Source organism: Petaurus breviceps, unplaced genomic scaffold (genome assembly GCF_028583685.1).
Source record: "Petaurus breviceps papuanus isolate PSGF00001 unplaced genomic scaffold, PetGlider_PUasm1.0 189, whole genome shotgun sequence".
NCBI lineage: Eukaryota > Metazoa > Chordata > Mammalia > Diprotodontia > Petauridae > Petaurus > Petaurus breviceps.
In genome coordinates this window covers 22,077,924-22,100,170 of record NW_027185809.1, presented here as the reverse complement: position 1 = coordinate 22,100,170, position 22,247 = coordinate 22,077,924, and the positions used below count along the sequence as shown (strand labels likewise).

At 35.4% G+C, this 22,247-nt stretch overlaps 1 protein-coding gene across 1 annotated transcript in view; it reads left to right on the top strand.

The window, feature by feature from the left end:
* Positions 1 to 22,247, top strand: part of PRKCH (protein kinase C eta) — a 335,555-nt gene that overhangs the window by 58,237 nt on the left and 255,071 nt on the right. The window contains exon 2 of the mRNA XM_069092033.1: positions 18,799 to 18,862. Within this exon, the coding sequence (XP_068948134.1) occupies positions 18,799 to 18,862 (64 nt within the window). The remainder of the gene's footprint in view (positions 1 to 18,798; positions 18,863 to 22,247) is intronic.

The window sequence follows — 22,247 nt, the reverse complement described above, 5'->3', positions numbered from 1 at the left end:
GTGTGTCCACAGGTCTTATAGAGAGATCCTTTCCATAGACAAAGGAGAACAAAAGAGGATATGTAAAACAGACTTTCTGTTACTTACTTGCTTTTTCTTTTTAAAGATTAAATTCAGCATATTACTTTCAAAGCTGTCCTACTTGTCTGTTTCACTCTGAATTTCTGTCCCTTCTGTATATTTTAAAAGATGCTTCAATGACCTTTTCTTTTTATTTTTGTAGGGCTTGGGGGTGAGAGGCAACATACCCTCCCTTCTTACCTTAATTCTCCTCCTGATAAAATAATCCTTTAATTCACATGCCATAATTTGTTCATCCATTAATTTATTGATGGCCGCCTTGTTTCCAGGTCTTTGCTCTAACAAAAGGAGCTGCTATAAATATCTTTGTACATATGGATGTTTTACCTCTTTCTCCGATTTCTTTGCACAGAGCATGCACTTTTAATGACTTGGGGCTAAGTTCCAAATTGCTTTACCCAATAGCTGGACCAATTCACAGTTCCACCAACAGTATGCTAATATTTCACTTAACTTTTTTGTCATCTTTGCTAATTTGATAGGTAAACCTCAGGATTGTTTTAGTTTGAATTTTTCTAATTATTAATAATATGAAGCATTTGTTCTTCCTTTGAGAACACCCTGTTCATATATGTTGGAAAATGACTATTAAAATTTTATTTTATTTGTTTTAATTTTTCAAATGCTTTATTAACTTCTGATTTACATCATTCATTTACGCCAGATTTTGAGTTACAAATTTTCTGCCTGTTTTTCCCCTACCCACCGCCCCAAAATAGCCATCCCACGGAATATCCCCTCCTCCAATCTGCTCTCTCCCATATTTTCAATTTATTAATTTTTAGTTTACATGTACAATTTTTAAATGTGTAATTTGAAAGGAAGCCTGGTATAGTAGATAGAGTGCTAGCTTTGGAGTCAGGAGACCTTAAGTCACATCTCAGATCCTGTTTCCTCATCTGTAAAATGAGAGATAATAATACTTATCTAGCCTTCTTTACATGTTTGTTGGGAGGAAAGTACTTTATAAACTTAAAGCATTGTATAAGTGGTAGTTATTAGGAAGTAATATATGAAGTAATTAGTGCATCAATAAATGCTTGTCAAATTGATGTTTTTAAGAGTCTGACATATTTTTTTCTCCCTTAAAGGTAACTATAGTTGTTCAGTTTTTCTCAGTTCCTGACTTTTTGATCGTTTGAGATTTTATTGGCAAAGAAAATGATTTGCCATTTCCTTCACCAGCTCTTATTACAGATGAGGAAAGTGAGGCATACAGGGTTAAGTGACTTGCCCTGGGTAACATAGCTAGTAAGTGTCTGAGGCCAGATTTGAACTCAGAAAGATGGATCTTCCTAACTCTAGGCCTTGTATTCTCTCTACTGAAGGAGGGTACTAAAGAAACACTAAAAAAAAATTAGTTATGCAGGTTGATGCTTTGGGAAATTTATATAAAAGATAAATTTGTTTTTGTTTTCTTTAGGATTGGGGTTAGAATTGAATTTGAATCTGTTTTCTGTTAATTTACTAGCTGTCTGACACAGATAAGTAACTTAAACTCTAAAGCTCCAGTTTCTTCATCTATAAAATGGGGATGTTATGACTAAAGTGCTTTGTAAACTATAAAATGTAATTTAGATGTGAATTGTTACTATTACTTGTGAAGTCCTAAGGTAATAATTTATAAACTTGATATGTAGTGAGAGGAAGCAAAACAGGAGAGGAGTAACAAAGAAAAATGTATTTGTAAAAAAATATAAAATAATTTTTACTTTGCAGTCTCACTTTTGATTTCATCCCTCAAATAAAACTGCTTTCTATATAAAACTACCAACTATAGTGGGCTGAACCTAGGTCATTCCATAGTTAACAAAAGGAGGTTCTCTAAGGCATAATGTAGGAAGGATATTCAACATAATATAGGAAGGATAGAGCACTCAGATTGGGTAGGGGAAGGGAGATATCACCTCTGTAGGGAAACTGGTCAGCAGGATAGGGTGTGGTCTTGGGGCAGCCTGAATGACTTGAAATTCACTTGGATGACCTTATGGTGATCAGAAAGCCATGTTAGCACATCCTGAGACCACCAGGAAGCTTCCTCAACTGTTAGGTAGATTGGACCTTTGGGCTAATCAAGTCTCAGAGGCAGCTTCCTTGCCTTTTAGGAAAAGAATTAGCCTAAACTATATGAGACAGGGGATCTTGAATATTAATCCTACCACACTAATTATCTCTTACCTACTAAATCTGATGACTTCTTAATCTTCACTCTTCTGGATCTCTCTGCAGTACTGGACTCTGTCAACCAACTTGGGATTTCTTAACACTGCTCCTTCTTGGTTCATCTCCTACATGTCTAACCATTCCTTTTTCATTCCTGTCATGTCCACTTACTCTTTTCTTTCATTTATTGACTTTGTCTCGTTATAGCTTACTTACAGATTTATACATTCAGTCCAAGTCTCTCTTCTGATGTCATCTTCTAGATGTTCTGTAGGCATCTCAAACTCCCTCCAAACATTCCTTATGTCTTTTAAAGTTACCATCATCTGTCTCCAGGCTTAGCAACTTCAGTGTCATCCTTGAGACCCCTCACTCCATATAACTAATTAATTCTTTCCACAATACTACTCACAGCTGTATCTTTCTCTCCATTAAATGGTCATTATTCTAATTCATGCCCCGATCGTTGTTTGCATGGATGCTTGCAGTGTTACCTATTAATTCTTCCTTCCTTAAGTCTCTTCCTTCTCCATTCTGCCAAAGTAATTTTCCTAAAGCACAGATGTGAACTCGTTACTCCTCTACTTCAGAAACTTCAGTGGCTGCCAATTAGCCATAGTATTAAATGTATGGGAAATTTCTAAATGAAATGTTTCTGGATCCTCTAGCTACTACTGTTTACCCCCCACAAAATAATCTTCTCTTTATTTTGTATATACTTATATGTTGGCTCATTCATAGAATATAAGCTTCTTGAAGGCAGGGACTTTCATTTTTGTCTTTTGTAATCTTGGCACCCAGAATATCGTCTGTTACGTGTATTTAAATTCTTATTAATTGATTGGTAAAGAAACAAAATCTTCACGCTTTATGTAACTTTGCTTCTTTGAAGAAGGCCAGTTAGACTTGTGGGTTGGTTAATCATCATCTTTGATGATTTCAGAAGGTCTTCCATACAATCAGAGATGGACTTTTCAGATAAAAGTTTCAGATATAGTATGTCACATGTCAGTTTGCTTTAATCTTATTGTTGCTTACCATACCAAATTTGTTTAATTAACTTGTCCAGTTGTATTGAAATTTGAGAATTTGAATGGTCAGTGGCATTTAAGATTACATAGCTGGCATGCAATTTTTCCATTTATACAACCTAAGATTCTTCATGAATTCCAATTTCTGTATTAGAACATTGCATTAGATTCTGATGGACACACAGTAGCCATGGTTGATTAACTACTAGGATCATTAAAAAAGGTCTGTCAAGTCTTATATTTTTTTTTTTTGGTGGGAGGGAATAAAACATTCCCCTATATATACTGAAATTCCTGGTCTTACCCTCCTGGAAGACCTATTACCTCATAAGACAGTTTAAGCCACTTTGTGTTATGAACCCCTTTAGCAAGCTGGTAAACCTATAGACCTTTCTTATAATAATGATTTTTAAGTGAAAAAATAAAATACATATTACCACAACAGAAGCCAATTATATTGGAATACAGTTATCAAAATATTTCAAAATTATTTTCATGTACCCGAGGTTAAAAACCTCTACTCTAGGGTGGATTATAGATAAAGGTTGAAATTCCCTATGGAGAAATATATATATTTTGTAAGTGAAGAGGTTATGTAGGAAAGAAAGAAGACTGGAAGGAAAGAAGAAAGGAAAGAAGGAGAGAAGAAACATTTCTATAGTGCTTACTATTTGCCAGACACTGTGCTAAGAGCTTTACAGGTATTACTCCATTTGATCCTTATAACAACCATGGGAGATTGGTTCTATTATTGTACACATTTTATAGTTGGGGAAGCTGAGGCAAACAGAGGGTTTTTTTTTTAAGTGGCTTGCCCAAGGTCACACAGTTAGTATGTACTTGAGGTTGGATTTGGACTCAAGTCTTCCTGACTCCAGGTCAAACCTTTTATCCACTGTGCATCCTAGCTGATATATGAAGTATTTTCTAAGGTAAGTAACCTGTGTTCCAGACTTGGGGTTGGCATCTTCTTTAGCCTTAAGTGTCACTAACAGATCCAGGCAAAGCTCATTGGTACCATTGGCTACCATAGGGCCTAGAAATGGAAATGGAGAGACATGGAGAAAGTAAAGAAAAATAAAAAAGGAGAAGCAAAGTAGGAGAGGAAGGGAGAACAAAATGAAGTGTAAAAGAGTTGAGTAAGGAATGAGATAGGCTTCATTTGCATGAGATAGGCTGCTTCTGCTTTAAGCTAAATACAGTGTGATTTGAGATCTTTACTGGAAAGGTGCACCTGAAACTTCATAGTTGTAAGTAGTATATTATGCTACTCAAGTGCTGCAGCCTGTGCAGTTGGTGGGCTAATGAGCGGTGAGAATAACGAGACAGGGGTGTAATCAATAGTCTGTTTATTACAGGACCATTTCCTACAGAGCCAAAGATGCAAGGAGCTCACAGAGTTTTTATGCCCTCCCTAAGAGAATGTAGAACACCCCAAAAGAATGCAGACAACGTAGAAAAATCCCACATCAAAGGAATGCAGATAATGTAGAAGGAGCCTTCCTTAATCCTGTTCACTATTTATCCTTGCTTAAGGTTAGTTACTTATTAGGGTATTATTCTAGGACCATATCTGGAGGCATAAACGAAAAAGATTACACACCCTCTTGCTACCTGCCCAGTAACCTTTGCAGGTAACTGTACAGGACGGGGGAATATACCTAGTGAGGTCAAGGGAACCCAACATGTTCCCTTCATAATACATCCTCTTGCTTGTCTGCCCCGTAGCCTTTCAGATAGTAATATAGTGAAGGGGAACATTTCACTAGCCAAGCCGAGAAACTTCTGAAAGTTTGCTACACTCAAGTTTGTCTGTTCTATTTTCCTCAATGCTACTTTCTGAGTCACAGTTGTACTCTGTTCTGGCACAGAACAGTCATTGATTTTACTGTTGTTGGATTTATCACCTGGGAAAGTACACATGGAATTGTCCATGCAACTCTTGGCTGTCTATAGAGGTCTTGTGGTAAGAGATTTGTTCCTGAAAAATGATATATTATTGGATCTGCCATACTTTAAAATTTTTTTTGGCAACACACTTTAATCTGTTGGCCTAGGCAAGTATTAACCAAGTTCATTCTTGGAATTTGCTCAGTTGGAGACTCTTATAATGTTATACTCTATAACCCACTAAAGTAGTTCTTGACTTATATGACCAATTTACAAATGTCCCTTGTAATTTTTAGGAATGGTTTGTGGTCTCAGGAATTCTTCATTTTATCCTGTTGATTCGCTTCGGATGTTTCTTCTCTCCTCTTTTCTTCTCCTTAGCCTGAGACTACCTCTACAGCCCTGTGGTTACACTTCTCAGGATGGCGTCTGCATTGGTAGCACTGATGGTGTTAAGTGGGGAAGGGATGGAACTGGGGAAGGTAAACATTGTAGCTTTATCACTTTTCTATCCATTTATATTGCTGGCTTCTTCAGGTTTGTTACTGGTCCCAATAGTAGTTTCACCAGTCACCATCACATCTCATATTCTCAACTAGACATTTGGACCTAACTTCACAATAAAAACCATTGAGTCAGTACCTATTTGGAAATGACTAGGATAGTAGTCCGATTTTTCTTTGAAATATAATTGGATCTTGATTGAGTACTTCATGTACAAAAACCCACGATTCAATGACTTTAGAGGATTCATTATTCATATAAATCTGGACCTACTATAAATGCTAGCTGCTGTTTCAAACTCTTCTTCAAAGGATGGAAATACATTCTCATATCTTTTCTTTGAGACCAAACTTGCTTGTAACAGTTACTTAACATTGTATTTTATTTATTTTGTTGTTTTTTCATTTACATCGTATTCATTGTGTATATTGTTTTTCTTATTCTCTTAACTTTGTATAATTTCATATAATAAGCTTGCTAGTTCTGTAGAAGTCTTTTAACATTCTATTTTCCATCTTTTGTTAGTAGCAAAAGTCCTCAAAAAATAACGATGACAACAACCCAAAATGAAACTTCTAAAGTTATATGCTTACTTCAGGGGTAGGAGTATTCAGATAAAACTTAGGAAACTTCCTTCTGTTCTGAAATAGACAGGAAAGGAGAAGGAAATCGTAGTCAGAGGTTACAGATAATAGCAGTAGAAAAGGAGGTAGGCCAATCCTCAGGCACATGGTGGGAAAAAAGGGTAAAATTGGAATCTGGTTGGGATCCAAAAATTCCTTTGGGGTATATATTCATTGCAATCTCTCTTTAAAGCCCCTTACCATCCAACACCTGAAACATTGATTTTTAATTTATAATCCCCTTCTCCTTGAGGAGGCAGTGTGACCCACTAACACCAGCTTTGGAATTTGATGATATGGCTTCAAATCTTGGCTCTGCTAGTTCTGTGTTGACCTTGTTGACCTACGTTGACACTTAAAACTCCTGCCTTAGTATTCTCATTTGCAATGAGGGAGGTTGGAACAGATAGTCTCTACAGTCTCTCTGAGTTTAACATTTATGATTTTATGATCTTTTTCCTCCCAAAGCAGTGTTGCTGTTGAAGCCACTCCAAAGGCATGACCATCTGCAGTAGGCTGAAACTCAAGGTGTTCTCACTGACGAGGGATATCTGTTCTTGCCATCCCCATGTGGCCATGCTAATGATACCTTTTCTCATAAAAACATTGCTACACGTGGTGATTAGATTATATACTGTAGTTATGTTGCAAAAGTCAGAAATAGAATAAGTCATTTTAGAAGTTGCTTTTCAAATGAATTAATAGAATACAGTACCCAGCATGAGGGAGGTGATAGTTCCATTATATTCCCACCTTGGTTAGACTCAGTAGAGCTTGGGAACCACATTTTAGGAGAAAGTTTGACAAAATGGAGTATGACTAAGCTGATGAAGGAACTTCAAGCCAGGTCTATGAGTGTCTGAGGGCAGATTTGAACTCAGGTCTTTCTGATTCTAAGGCCGGTGTTGCCTCTTAACTACTATTTATTGTAATTTGCCAGGGGAAAAGGCACCTCAGGTTCCAAATACCTGAGTTAAAAAAAGACTTTTAAAAATGATTTTATGCAAGTAATTTTATTTTAGTGAAACATTTTATTGATAAAATTTTTAAAAAACATAATATAAAATCCAATCATACTCGTTTGATTCTGCCACACTGTACAATCCTTGAAAATGATTAATAAAGCAATATAAAAGGATTGTGGCTAAAAGAACATATAAACTCATATTTCACTAGTTTTTCATTCATTAAAAAGGGCCCTTAATAAATTTTATTGCTTTTAAAGTTGTTTTAATTTACATAGTTATAGTAATTGTGTATGTGGAGGGAGAAATGAGAAGCATAGTATGTTTGGTTTTATTCACTTACATACCTTTTCCCATTCTTCTTTGATTGCCTCATGGTGATTGTTTATTTTTGAGCAACAATATTCAGTTATATTCATATGCTACAATTCGTATAGCCATTCTCCAAATCATTTAGCAAGCAGTTTGTTTCCATTATTTTGCTATTAAAGACAGTGATGCTATGTATATTTTTGTACAGATAGATATTGCCAGTATTATTGTCAGTAATCTCTGTGGGTCCAGTAATGGGATTACTGTATCAAAGAATATAAAGTTTTCTAATTTTCCTTGCATAATTTAAAGTTGCAAACACGTTGTACTATGCAGTCCTTTTGTTAAGTTGGAAACTCTCTATAAGTAATTTTAAATACCTCTTACCAGAGCTTATTCTCAATTCCTTTCTTAACATCCTTGGTACTGTCCTTCCTCCCAGCTTAAAAAGAAGAGGGCTAATTCTCAGAATATTTGCGGTTAATATTGGCCTATCTTTATTCCACTGTAGCACTTAGCCTGATCACAAATGCAAATCACCCCCTCTCTTATTGCTATTGCTTATTATTACTATTTTTTCTCGTTTCTTATATTCTTACTATTACTACTGTATGACCTGTATCTGTATAGACAGAGTTGACAGGTCTGTTTTAAGAAGAAAGCTTTTAAAAGGCAGGACCTTTTTTATATAGGGTGTTTGAAATTTTTTTAAATAATACAATCAATCCTCAATAATTGGGCCTTCAAGCATTCACATGATCTTATTAGTAACATCATTTTCACTTTCATGGGTGTGTGTGCAGTAGAGAAAAAATGAGAGGGAAGATGCCCAAATTTGTGAAGTAGTTGGTATCCTACTAGGAGCTTCACTGGTCTTGTTCACTCTTCCATTGTAAAGAGTTCCCTGTGCATTCATTCCATATTTTCATTGTTTGCCTTTAAAATTCAAGTTTTGTATTGAAATTATGCCCTCAAAGCAAGTCCTTTGGGCTCTAAGCCCAAGCATGCAAAGTCAGTGATGAGGATTAGTGAGAAAATAAAGGTGTTAAGATAAGCTTTGTGCTAGAATGTCTGCAGCTGCTTTTGCCATGAATTTGGTGCTAACAAATCGATTTTTTGTTATATCCCCAAAAGAAGGAAAGTACTAGCAAGAAAAAATATTTTGCATGTTACCAGTTTTATTCTGCATACTGCATTTTTGAGTTATTTCATGGTTACTGTGTTAGGAAAAGTGCATATTACCAGAGTTAGTGTTTTGTTATAAAGAATTATATGCAGAAAAGTGTATTTTCAGCAATCTCTAGTGAAATGTTACAGTTTTTGATGCTATCAAGAGCCTAATCTCATATTTCTTATAAGTTCACTGTATCAGCATTAGTGTTTTTGATTTTTGTTTTTTTTTAAAGGAATGTTATAGTGAAAGTTGAGGATTGACTGTATATTTTATTAATAACCTATTTTTTTTAACAATGGTCATTTCAGCCATCCTCCTTCCAGATTGAATTTTCCCTTGTTTTTTATTTCCTTTCATATCTTAAATATCAGACCTTTATCTGATGCCTATGGCTGTCTCTGAAAATGTATTCAAGAATCTACCTTAATCAATCTGCTGCTTTGTGTCATGAGAGGGGAGGAATGTCTCAATATCTTTTCCCCTTAATCTTCATTGATATTTCAGTTGCTAATAGTCTAGCTCTTCATTTATGTTCTATTTTTTTGGAGGGGGGAAGGTAGGGCAATTGCGGTTAAGTGACTTGCCCAAGGTCACAGGCTAGTTTTTTGTGTTAAGTGTCTGAGGCTGGATTTGAATTCAGATCCTTCTGATTCCAGGGCCAGTACTCTATTCATTGTGCCACCTAGCTGCCCCCATTTATGTTCTTAAGGCCATGTATATTGCTCTCTCTTCATTTTGCTTATTTCACTCTGGGTCAGTTTTTACAAATTTGTGAGATATGTGCAAATCATGTGACCTCTCTATAGAGTTGTTAAAAATCATTAATTTGTAGTTTTAATTAATTGTTATAAGATTGTAATTAATTTGTTTAAAAAAGTTGTAATTAATAAGTTGTAAAAAATATTAAAAATAAAGCATTAGATCTTCAAATTTAAAATCTTCCCTCTTTTGTTCCTATTTTAGTTTAATAATGGCTAAGATTATATTACTTTTAGAATGAAGATATAATGAGCTGTTTAACTTTTCCTAGGTACTGTAGATTCATATATTAAAAATTTTTCCTATGTTCACCAGATAAAAGCTATGGAGAAATTTACTAACAAGCCATAACAGCTATAATTAAAAGAAATTTAATTTCAGGGGCAATGAAAAATATTTAGTTAGTTTAAAATGCTAACTTGGTTTAAGTATTTCAACTTTTGATAATTTATATGTGGTATATTTGACATAAATAACTGGGTATCATTCTTTTGTTCTCTTCCCCATGACATCTCTTGGATAGAGTGCTTTCTCTCCACTCATTCAATCACCACCCTCATTCAAACCCTATTATCTCTCACCTTAATGACCATTTCCTATCACCACGCAGTTGTCAATATGATTTTTCTAAATGAAGGTCTGACTGTTTCATATTCTTATCAAGTAAGCCCTAATGGTTCCTTGTTACACCAGCAGTCTCTTCATGTTGGTATTGAAGATTCTTCATTTCACCAGGCCCTTTCCTATCTTTCTTGCACATTATTTTCCTCTCCACATTCCAAGTTCCAGCTACATTGCCTTTTTCACCATTGCTCACACACATTGTTCCAAAATCTGCTTTTTTTGTACCTTTGGACTAGGTGTCCCCCATACCTTCCAGGTATTTCTCACCTCAGATTCCCTGACTTCCTTAAAAATTCAACTCAAACACTACCTTTTGCAGAGAGTCTTACCCCCAGTGGTTATTATTTTTGTTGGTATTTATTTTTGTTCTAAGGTTATTGCCTTCCATCTGTTATACTATTTAGTTATATCCATGTTTTCTCTCCCTTTAGAATGTAAGCTTCTTGAGGCCAGAAAGAGTTTTTAGTTTTTTTACCTTCAGCATTTGGCACAGTGCCTGGGACATAGTGAGTGTTTTAGTCATTCAGTTGTGTCCAACTCTATGTGACCACATGGACAAAGTCCATGGAGTTTTCTTGGCAAAGTTCCTGGAGTAGATTGTCATTTCCTTCTCCAGTGTGTCCTTATTTTATAGATGAGGAAAAGAGGTTTAAATAGGGGTTGTGACTTGCCCAGGGTCACATGACTAGCAAAGGTCTGAAGTTGGATTTGAACTCAGATCTTCCTGACTCCAGGTCTGGTGCTCTATCTACTGTACCACAGTAGTGAGTATACACAAGAATTTTGAGATTTTTTTCCTGTTGACTCACCTCACTGCCTTAACAAATGTACACATAGACACATCATCTTACTATGCAAAGGTTCTCAAACTTGTCTTATTTCCTATCTGTCAAGCAAAGTAAGAAAGGGAAGATTCTACATTATGCAAGTAAAGTAGGTTTTATATAAAGAAGGCATTACTTCTGCTATGAGGAAATATATATATATATATATATATATTCAATGAGTCAATAAACAAATATTTATTAAGCACCTACTGTATGCCAGTCACTGTGCAAGGTATACAAATACAGTGAATGAACCAATCCCTACTCTCAAGGAATTCACATTCTGGGGGTGGGTGAGAGGGAGAGACAACCAGTATAAGTATATATAGAATAAATAAAAGAGAAAATAAAATAAAAAAATAAAATGGAAAAGTACAATATAAGGAAATGCAAGGTTCTTTGAGCAGGAGACCACTAACAGTGGAAAGCTTTTGTATAGGAAGTGATGCTTAAGCAATTCTGTGGGGCAGAGGTGAGGAAGAAGGGCATTCCAAGCCAGGGATGGCAATGCAAAGGAATCATTTGTGTGAGAAATAGGCACTCTGACAGCAATTCAGGGAAAGGATTGTTCCAACAAGATACTTGGGTTTCGAAGTCTGGAAGGAAGTCCAGGCATCTCCAGGAGTCTGAAATGATACTCAGTGTTGCAATATAAACTTTGGCTCAGATTGGTTGTATCTATTAATATATTCCAGCTGGGGGAAGACAGATGCTAACAACTAAGCATAAATGTGGGATGATACATAGACTGTCTAGTAAAAATGAAATATCTCTTTTCATTGCTGCTCCATCCATTTAAATGAAGAAGCAGATTGGTTGTTGGATATGTATCTCATTGGATTGAAAGCATTATTTCTCCAAGGGTGGTTTGAGTTTCTTTTGGGCAGGAGCTCTTTATCACTATGGATCCCTTTGGCAGTCTGAAGCCAAAGTGCCCCTTCTCAGAATAATTTTTTATGCATAAAATTAAAAATACATAGAATTTCAAAGGAAATAAACTTTACTGAAATGTCATTCCACAGATCCCTTAGGTTAAGAATCTCTATGCCAGGGCATACTTAGAGGCTAGAAGTTTGCTTTACCCAGGAAGACTGATAGAGATGAAAGAATATTTTCTTAAAAGGAAAAAGAAGGGGCAGCTGGGTGGCACAGTGAATAGAGCAGTGCCCCTGGAGTCAGGAGGACCTGAGTTCAAATTCGACTTCAAGACACTTGAGACACTTACTAGCTGTGTGACCTTGGCAAGTTACTTAACCCCGATTGCCTTGCCTCCCCCCCCCCCAAAAGGAAAAAGAAACCAGAGGCTGACATAATATATAGGTATGCTGTGGGAGGCAGCAGATGTGATTAAAGTAAAGAAAGAGAATAAAGTAATGAAGGGAAGAGTTAAAATTTGGAGAACTTTGTAATTTAATAAAATGCCACAAAGTCTTACTCTGATGCTTGTTAAGCGACTCTGGATTTTTAAGGCTTATGCCAATCAAATGTAAACTTTGCCAGGTTCTACCATGCTGGGAAGGCTTCAAGCACAGTACTGGCAATGACTAGAACCTGCCTCTAAGCTCACTAAGAGAAGGGATTGTTTCATTTTTTTTTGGTCTTTATTAATTTGTTTACTTTTAGTTTATAAGATTCATTACCACAAATCCTTGAGTTTCAAATTTTCTCTCCTTCTCCTCCCCCCCCCCATGGCAGCATACAATCAAATATAGTATCTGCAAATACTTTCACATTAGGCATTAAGATTGTTTCATTCTTTATTTCTGTATCCCTAGCACCTAACCGAGTGCCAGGCATATTGTAAGAGCTTAATAAATTCTTATTAATGGATTGACCAGACCAAAAAGAAAATTAGAAACAAAAATTAGAAACTATCAAACAAAAAAAATTAGAAAATGACTCTCCCATGTGATGCTCTTTTATTTTCATCTTATTTTATTTTTTTGTTTTTTGGATGGGGGAAGGCAGGGCATTTGGTGTTAAGTGACTTGCCCAAGGTCACATGGCTACTAAGTGTTAAGTGTTTGAGGATGGATTTGAACTCAGATCCTCCTGACTCCAGGGCCAGTGCTCTGTGCACTGTGTACTGTGCCACCTAGACACCTCATGCCTTTTTATTTTTGCAGTGCTGGTGGCACTGGAAGGGGGAGAGCAAAAAATCAAAGGGTGCCAAGAAACATACAGTTTTTAGGCCATCTATCAATTATAACTTGACTTTTGGCACTCTCAGCATGGGATTGTCGCCCAGTGATCAATGAGTGGATATACTTACAAAGGGATTATATCAATTTTGACATTCTATGACCCAAAACCTCCCTAAAGGAGAAAGCTATAGCTAAGCAGAAGGATGGCACAATGTTTTTCCTTATAGAGACAAATAAAGGGATTAGTGAATTCCTTTCATCATGCAACAAAAGTTAACCAGAAATATTTTACAGGTCATTTGATAATTTCATGTTTTAGCATTCTTGACAAGCATTTGCACAAAATATAATGATGGGAACAATTGCAGCTTATGAACCATTCTGTTGTAATGAATGAAGAGTTAGACGAGTTCTATGAAAAACAAGATTAGGTTCTGCAAATTAAATCCAACATATCCTTGTTTTACTTTGGATTTTTATTGTTCTGTATTGTTATTATATAAGGTTCATATTGATTATAACCCTCTCCCCTCCTTTATCCAGTGAGTCATCCCTTGAAACAGAAAAAAAAAGGAAAATATTTCAGCAAAACTAACTACTTCTGCAAAGGAAGATTATAATTACACAGCCTTGTTGCATATTTGTGTTTTTTTAATCCATTTATTACTGTACTCATTGAGTATCTTGTTTATATTGTGTCTGTTGCTTACTTCACTTTGCATTGGTACATGCAAGCTTTTCCACATTACTTTAATATTCATCATTTCTTTCAGTGCAATAATATTCCATCATGTTGATGTAACACACTTTGTTCAGCTATTCCCTAACCAATGAGCATCTACTTGGTTTCTAATTCTTTATTACCAGAAAAAAAATCACAGCTATAAATAATTTGATGTTTATGGAACCTTTCTTTTTACCTAAATTTATGTTTTTTTGGAATATCTAGCTCAAAAGCAATAGGCATTTTAGTTATGTTATTGAATCATAATTCCAAATTGGTTTCTGGAATGGTTGAATAGATTCACAACTTCACAAATAGGGTATTAACATTCCTATTTGTCTTTTTGCTGCCCCTTTAACATTGATTATTCCCATCTTTATCATCTTTGCCAATTTGCTGGGTTGTTTTGATTTTCATTTCTCTTAGTGGTTTGGAGTAGTGTTTTCTATGGTTGTTAATAGTTTGCAATTCTTTTGAGCAATATTCACTCATGTTTTTTGACTGTAGTCATTGGGAGAATGGCTTTCATTTTTATATATTTGTATTAATTTCCTCTATATCTTAAATAGCCAATCCTGACCACCAATATTTTATGAAAGGATCTCCCCCCACATTAAATGGTTTTCCTTTTCCTAGTTAAATTGTTTATGTTGTTTTTCTATTTTAAACAATCAAAATGATCTATTTTATCTTTTGTGACTGATTCTTTCCCTTGTTTGGTTATCAGCTCTTTCCTTAGTATTAACGATAAAAGGTACCTGATTTGTTTCTTTTCTAGCCTTTTTTTTGGTAGTATGACCTTTCATGTAGAAGTCATGTGTATATTTTAAACTTATTTTGTTAGATGGTATGAGATGCAGCCTAATCCTAATTTCTGACAAAATCCTTTCTAATTTCCCAAGCAATTTTTGTTAGTTAAGGAGTTCTTCTCTAAGCAATTTATATTCTGCTTTGTCTAACTTTGATATTGAGTTCATTTTATTTCTGATTCTTTCCTATCTGGGCTATTTCATTTGTTTGCTTTTCTGTTTTTATAAGGAAAACCAAATAATTCTGCTGATTGTTGCTTTATGGTGTAATTAAAAAATTGGAAGTGCTATTTACCCTTCAATCCTAATTTTCATTACTTTCCTTAAAATTCTAGACCTTTTCCTCCAAACGAATTTTATTATTTTGTCTAGTTCTATAAGCTATCAAAGTTTGTATTGCACTAAGTCTATACATTAACTTAAATCTATCATTTTTATTATATTGACAGGGCCCTGCCATGAGCACAGAATAGCCCGCTGATTATTTAGATTCATAGTTTTATTTTGGTGACTATATTTTTACAAGTGTGCCTTGGTAGATTGACTCTCAAATATTTTATGTAATTTTTAGTCATTTTAAGGAGCATTTCCCCTTTTTTGTTATGTCTTCTTCAGTGTTTTAAGAACTGTATAAAAGTGAATAACAATACTTGTTGAAAAAAATTTAGGATCCAAAAATGATCTTCCTAGTAGAATGATGAGTGTAATCTAATAAAACGAAATTTAATGACTGATGTAAAGTGGGTGAACTGAAGGGTAATAGGAGGATGCGTTGTTGATGGAAGAATTCTGTGGCACATCACCAGAGACCTTTCATGCCCAATAAATTATTCTCAGACTTTAGGTTTAGGGCTGGAGTTCTAAACCATTGTGGGAGAACTTTAAGGTTCACAAAACACTTTGCAAATATTGTCTCATTTCATCTTTACATCAATTCTGAGAGGTAGGTACTACAGAGGTTAAGTGACTTGCCCAAGTGACTTATGACTAGCTAAGTGTCTGAGACCAGATTTGAACTCAGGTCTTCCTGATTCTGGGTATAGCATGCTATCCGCTGAACCATCCAGCTGGTTCTAAAAATACTACAATAATATTCTCACCAGTTTACTAGCTTAGTATAGCCCCTAGTACATAATGGATGTTTAATAAATGTTTGTTGATGTGATCTTACCCGATGAGGTAGGAATTATATGCTAAATATGTCATGAAGTATTATGTAAACCTGGAATACTGTTATTAAAATTATAATTTAGAATAATAGTAATAATGATAGTGTGAGGCTTCTGGGGGAATTACATATATTTGCTTTTATCCCAAGCATGTGGTTTCCTTTATCCTTCAAACTGCTTTGGCTCTAGGGGAGCAAAGATATTTATGGCACTTTATTCCTTTATTTCAGTTCTTAGGAAGTGAGCAATTGTTTTTGTTTTAGCCAGAAAACCTGAGGGTCTTCCCTCCCCAGATTGATTTTTTTTTTGGCTAGGTAAAAGAGGCCATTTTTTGCCTAGCCTTAATCACTGAATGGGCATTGCCTCAGACAAACTAACACCTGGGAAAGACCTTAATTTAAAAAGACTAAGGTCTCTCACTATAACCAGGGGCATCTCTAGTCATCCTGATCTATATCTTGCTACTGAACCCAGAAGGCTCCTGAGGAGAGAGTGAAGCTGGTGACTTTGCAGTGCCCTGCCTCATTTAAATCCAATTCACAATTCAAAACATCACCTTCCTGATGCGATAGGTCCTCTTCAAGAATGAGGGACAAACAACAAATTTGGAGTCATCAGAATAGAAATAATAGTTGAATCTCTAAGAATTGATGGGTTCTCTGAGTGTAAACACAGACTAGTAGAGAGGCTTGGGGAGCTCTGAGATGGGAATTGGGAGGAGAAAGAAGAATATGGCTCATTTTGCAGATTGCCTAAACTTTACATTTATTTATCTATTGTTAGAGTGCTATAATTTTCATGCAGGAATGTGAATTATTTTATGTATACTGATTTCTTAGCTGCTTCAAGAGTCCAGATATTTCCTATTCCATATTGCTCATCAAAATGGGCAAGTAGGACTATAGGTAGGAAGAGCATCTTTCCAAAGATGTTGACTAGAGACATAATCCAATCCAGTCCAAATAGGCATTTATTAAACAAGGCATTGTGTTAGTCCCTGAGGCTACGAAAACAAAATATGAAATAGTTCTTGCCATCAAAGAATTTTTACTCTACTAGACTTTAACTAGTTTTGTATGTATTATGTATTATGTATGAAGAAGTCTTCTTGAACCAGTTTCTCTGCTGAAGGATGCTAGATTATGAGGGGTGGGGAAAGTTACAGAGTGGGGATAGAAACTTCAGCCCATGTTTCCTTTCCCAGCATACCAAGGAGTAAGTGACAGAGATTTCATAGATTCCTCATAGATGAAAGTCTGGCCATATTAAATCTATTGTGTTTTAGAAACTATCTCCCCCTTCCTTTACCAAGAAAACCTTGAAACACCTCTAATGTGGAATCATATTTTCTGTTGACCTGCAGGGCTATTATTATAGCTCTTTTCAAGGACTGGTGTTTGGATGATTGCTGATATGGTATTTACTGTCAGTCTGTCCTGAGGCAGCATGGAGCTCTCTGTCTGCCAACAGCAGTTTATGTTGTGAGATTCTCTGTGTTCGCTGCCAGGGTTTTATATTGAAGACAAGGGAGTAGCTTGTAAAAATAATATATTTTTGACTTGAGACAAGTTTAGGCAGGAGTAGAGACAATTAAAAGCTGACCTCCAGTTTAGTCATTTCCCCAGAGAACTCTATTTTGAGAGCTTCTGTTGTGTAAAGATGATCAATTCACAAGTGGTTTCAAGATTGTTTGGAGGAAATTATTAAATTAGCCATAGGCCTCATGTGACCAAGTAATTTGAATGCCAGGGGAATTTATAATACAGGGACCAGTGTGGTAATGGTGGGGGTGGGGGAAGAAGAAATTATGAGAACAATGTGCAATACAAGATAAATAGCTGTAAAAGAGACACATTCTGATTTCTAAAAAAGAAAGATTTGTGCTCTGTTAAAATAACTAATGGGCATATTCTGATCCTAACTGGCTATCTGACCTTAAACAGTCACTAATCTTTCTGGGTCTTATATGTCAGTATAATCAAGGCATCAGTGATATATTGAAAATGAATCTGGGAGTCAGAACACTTGGGTTAAAGTGTTCCTCCTTATAGCCTGAAAGATGAAATACAAAATCCTCTGTTGCTTTTAAAACTCTTTGTAACCTCTACCTTTCTTGCCTTTCTAGTCTTCTTATATGTTACAAATATTTCATTGATGCTGGTTTCCTTCTTTCTCTTCATGCACAGCACTCCATTTCCCAAATCTGAGAATTTCCACTGGCTGTCCCCAGTGCTTGAACCTGAAATTCTCTTTGATTTCTGGCTTCCCTGCCTTTCTGTCAAACCTCGGTTAAGCCCAATCTTGCCTTTTTTGGATCTCCTTCATGTCAATGCCTTCCTTCTGGGATTATCTCGAGTTTATTCTGTATATGCCTTGTTTACACATAGCTGTTTGCATTTTGTCACCCCCCAATAGATTGTGAGCTTCTTGAGGACAGGGGATGTTTTTGCCTTTCTTCCTATCATCAGCACATAGTAGGCACTTAAAAATGTTTGTTGACTTTACTCTTGCAAGGCATTTTTTTCTATCACTCCTAGCCTCCATTTCCTCATCTGTAAAATTATTGATAATACTTGTATTATTTCCCCAATGCCTAGTGTGTTGAAGAAAGTGTTTTGTAAAACTTAGGGCATTAACTACAGAAGTCTGATTTGAGTAACATAACACATTTTAAAGTAAAAGAATATGTGAATTATGCTGTTAGCCAGCTTCAATTGTATTTCAGGAAAGAATCATAGCAAAAGTACGGAATATTTTCTTTTTGTTTTGATTCTCACCACTCCCATCTTCAGTTATAGTTTCACTTGTTCTCTTAACTTTCTGGTATTTATATGCAAGGTTGGGTTCACAGGGAAAATGGCTCTGAAATTATGGTTGTAATTTACCCCCTTTAGACTTCAGATAACACATCTGTAATGTATTATGTGAAGTCTTCTTTTGAAAACCTTGGCATCAAAAAAGTGCATTTAAAAGAAAACTTTTTCCCTTTTCTCTTTCAGGTGGATTTGGAGCCAGAGGGGAAAGTTTTTGTGGTTATAACTCTTACAGGAAGTTTTACTGAAGGTAAGGGCAACATTTTAGCAGATATTCAGCATGTCACCACATTTTCATCATAATTTAAACTGCATCTTAGAAGATACATGTGTATAATGCATTTTATAAAATGTTAAGTTTTCTCTTTAGATTGTCCTGGCTAAGATTTGAATACCTACTTATCTATAGGTGTTCTATTTAAGAAACCAGCTGAATTCTTACTTTACTGCCTACTTTGTCTTCATAGTTTGTAGTTGTCACCCAAACATATCTTTAATGTTTTGAAGTCAAAACCTCAGGAATTAGCCATATAGTCTTGTATTGGTGCTTCTACTGAAGTCCCACCCAGAATTACTGTAGAGATTTGTTAACTTTGAGTCTTCTACCCCCCAGTCACTAAATTGTATCTAACACACACTGTCTATATTACCTTAATCACTCAACCTATCAGGGACTCAGGTAGCTCTCTATAATTTGTAGAACAATGTAGCTAATCTGTATTTGTAGAAGGTATTTCCTCACTCAGCTCTCATTATACCAATGAGATACTAACCAAAGTGTGTGTGTGTGTGTGTGTGTGTGTGTGTGTGTGTGTGTGTGTAGCTATGGAGAAACTCTAATGGAAAAATTGTACAGCCTCTAACTCCCAATTATAAATTAGTAGAAAATAAAATTATTACATGCATATGTAATAACATGTAAGATTTGCACAGTGCTTTACACATATGGTCCCATTTGATCCTAAGAACAATTCTACCAAATAGGTGCTATTATCATTCCCATTTTACCTATAAGGGAACTGAGATTGAGAGAAGTTAAGTGATGTACCCAGAGTCACACAGTAAGTGTCTGAGGTAGGATTTGAATTTTGGTCTTCCTGACTCTGAGTTCAGCGCTTTATCCACGGTGCTACCTAGCTGTTCCCATAAAAATAATTTCATTATCCAATCCATTCAGCAAAAGAAATGCTTGTTGGATTACTTCAAGATTTGCCTCATGTCCCACTACTTGCAGGAAGCCATTCCGCTAGCTGAAAGTCTCTCTCTTTTCTCATACTTCCTTGCCTATATTTATCCTTTGCCCAGGCATATGCAACCATGTATTGTACTTATTTAAATAAGTTAATAAGTATGATACTTATTAATATAACATACTTATATATAACATATATAATATAATAATATTAGTGTAATAATATACTGATATTAATATACTTTTATAATAAGTATTATACTTCTATATAATATTATATAATATATTATTATATAATATAATAATATCAGTATAATAATATACTAATATTAATATACTTATATAATAAGTATCATACTTATTAGCTTATATAAATAAGTACAATACATGGTTGCATATACCTGGGCAAAGGATAAATATAGGCAAGGAAGTATGAGAAAAGAGAGAGACTTTCAGCTAGGGGAATGGCTTCCTGCAAGTAGTGGGACATGAGGTGAATTTTGAAGTAATCAAATAAGCATTTCTTTTGCTCCTGCTATGTAAAAGGCACAGTGTTAGGTTCTATAGCTGCAGAGACAAAAAGAAAAGGAGTCTTTTGCCCTCAAAAATCTTGTATGCTCCCGAAGGAGATGTAATATTTAAACAGATAAATGAACACAGTATAATTTGAGATGGATGGGAGTATTAGCTACTAGGAGAATCAGGAAAGGTTTCTAGAGTGGTATATGATCTTCCTGATGAAGGAAGCTAAGAATCCTAAAAGTCAGAGGCATGAAGAGAAGTCATTTTGGGCATGAAGGACAGTCTGTGAAAGGCATAGAGAACTGGAAATATGATGAGATAGATGCATAAAAAATATATAAAATCTTGGAAGATCAAGAGGAAGAGGTTGGTACTCTTTCTAGTCTTTACATCCCTTCTACAGCCTTTGTTGGTAGTATGGAATAAATTGGAGTCAAAATCAATTGAGGAAGAAGCTTTCATCAACTCCCGAGCCAACTAATTTCAGAGTTGGATGGGAATTCAAGGTTCATCTACTCTATCTATCCACATTTATATATGTCTATAGTGTACCAGTTATAGTATCTATATCTATATAGATTTAGGTAGATAGATATCTACTATAACTGGTACTGGACAATAAAGTTCTACAGTGTCCTTGTCATCTATACCCTCCTAAAGCAGTCCATTTTATTTGGTGGCAGCTCTGAATGTGAGGAAACCTTACCTTGCAATAAGCCTAAATCTGCCTCCCTGAAATTATCACTCATTGTTATTCTATGCTGAGTGGGTGAGGTCAAGTAGGACAAATTTAATATATCTTTATCCCATTATCTCTTGAGATACTTGGAGACTGTTAACAAATTCTTACCAAGTCTTCTTCAGGCTAAACATCCCTAGTTTTTTTTTTTTTTTACCTGTCCTTTATATTTCCAGTCCCCTCACCATTTTGGTTGTCTTTATTTGGTCATGCACCAGTTTTTCAATGTCTTTCATAAATGGTGACTTTCAGAACTTAACAGAGGGGGTCTGGCCAGGCTATAGTTCTTCTATTGCAGGACTATAACTGAGATTGTGATTGTGTGTGTGTGTGTGTGTGTGTGTGTGTGTGTTGGGCAGCTACCTGGTCCTTTTAAAAAATTCCAAGTATAGGACTTCATATTATCCCTATTAAATTTTATCTTGTTAGATTGGGTCCTTCTCCAATTTCTTAAATTCTTTTTGGATTTTCACTGTCACCTAGCTTGTTAGCAGTGCCTCCCAACTTTGTCTCATCTGCAAAATTTAAATATATATACATATATATATATATGTATGTATATACTGTATATACCATTATCCAATTCATTCAGCAAAAGACCGGGTCACTACACTGTAGATTTTCTTTCCTAGTGACACCAATCCATTAACTGTAATTGCGGTACAATTGATTCTCTTCCAGAATTTGTTTTTGGCAAAGTTGTGAATTAAGCAAAGTGCATGTTTGGTAATTCCATCTTCCTATTGTGTTTTGCCCCCACCTATATAATGTCAGAATCCCACTATCTTCATAGGAGAGATCTTTGAAAAAGGAAGAGTGAGTGATATGTTAGATTCATTCCCAGCAAGGTTTTAGTGACAAATGATGGGAAAAAAGGAATGTCTCTTAGGAGTATTCAGTTAAAAAAAAAAGTCATGAAGAGGGCAGTGATTAGTGCAAAGTAATGGTAAAATTTTAGGCTCCTGACACTTGGGCTAGAAAGTGCCTCTTAAATCATGACCAACAATCAAACATCTGACCCTTCTATTTCTCTTTAATTTGTATGTATATAAAGATTGTGGTGCCAAACCTACTCAGTGCCAATCTGTGCTACTGCTAATCCTTAAGGATTTAGTTCCTTCATTACATGCAAGGGGTAGAATATGGCAGGAAAATACACCCACAGTTAATGGAACTGTTCAT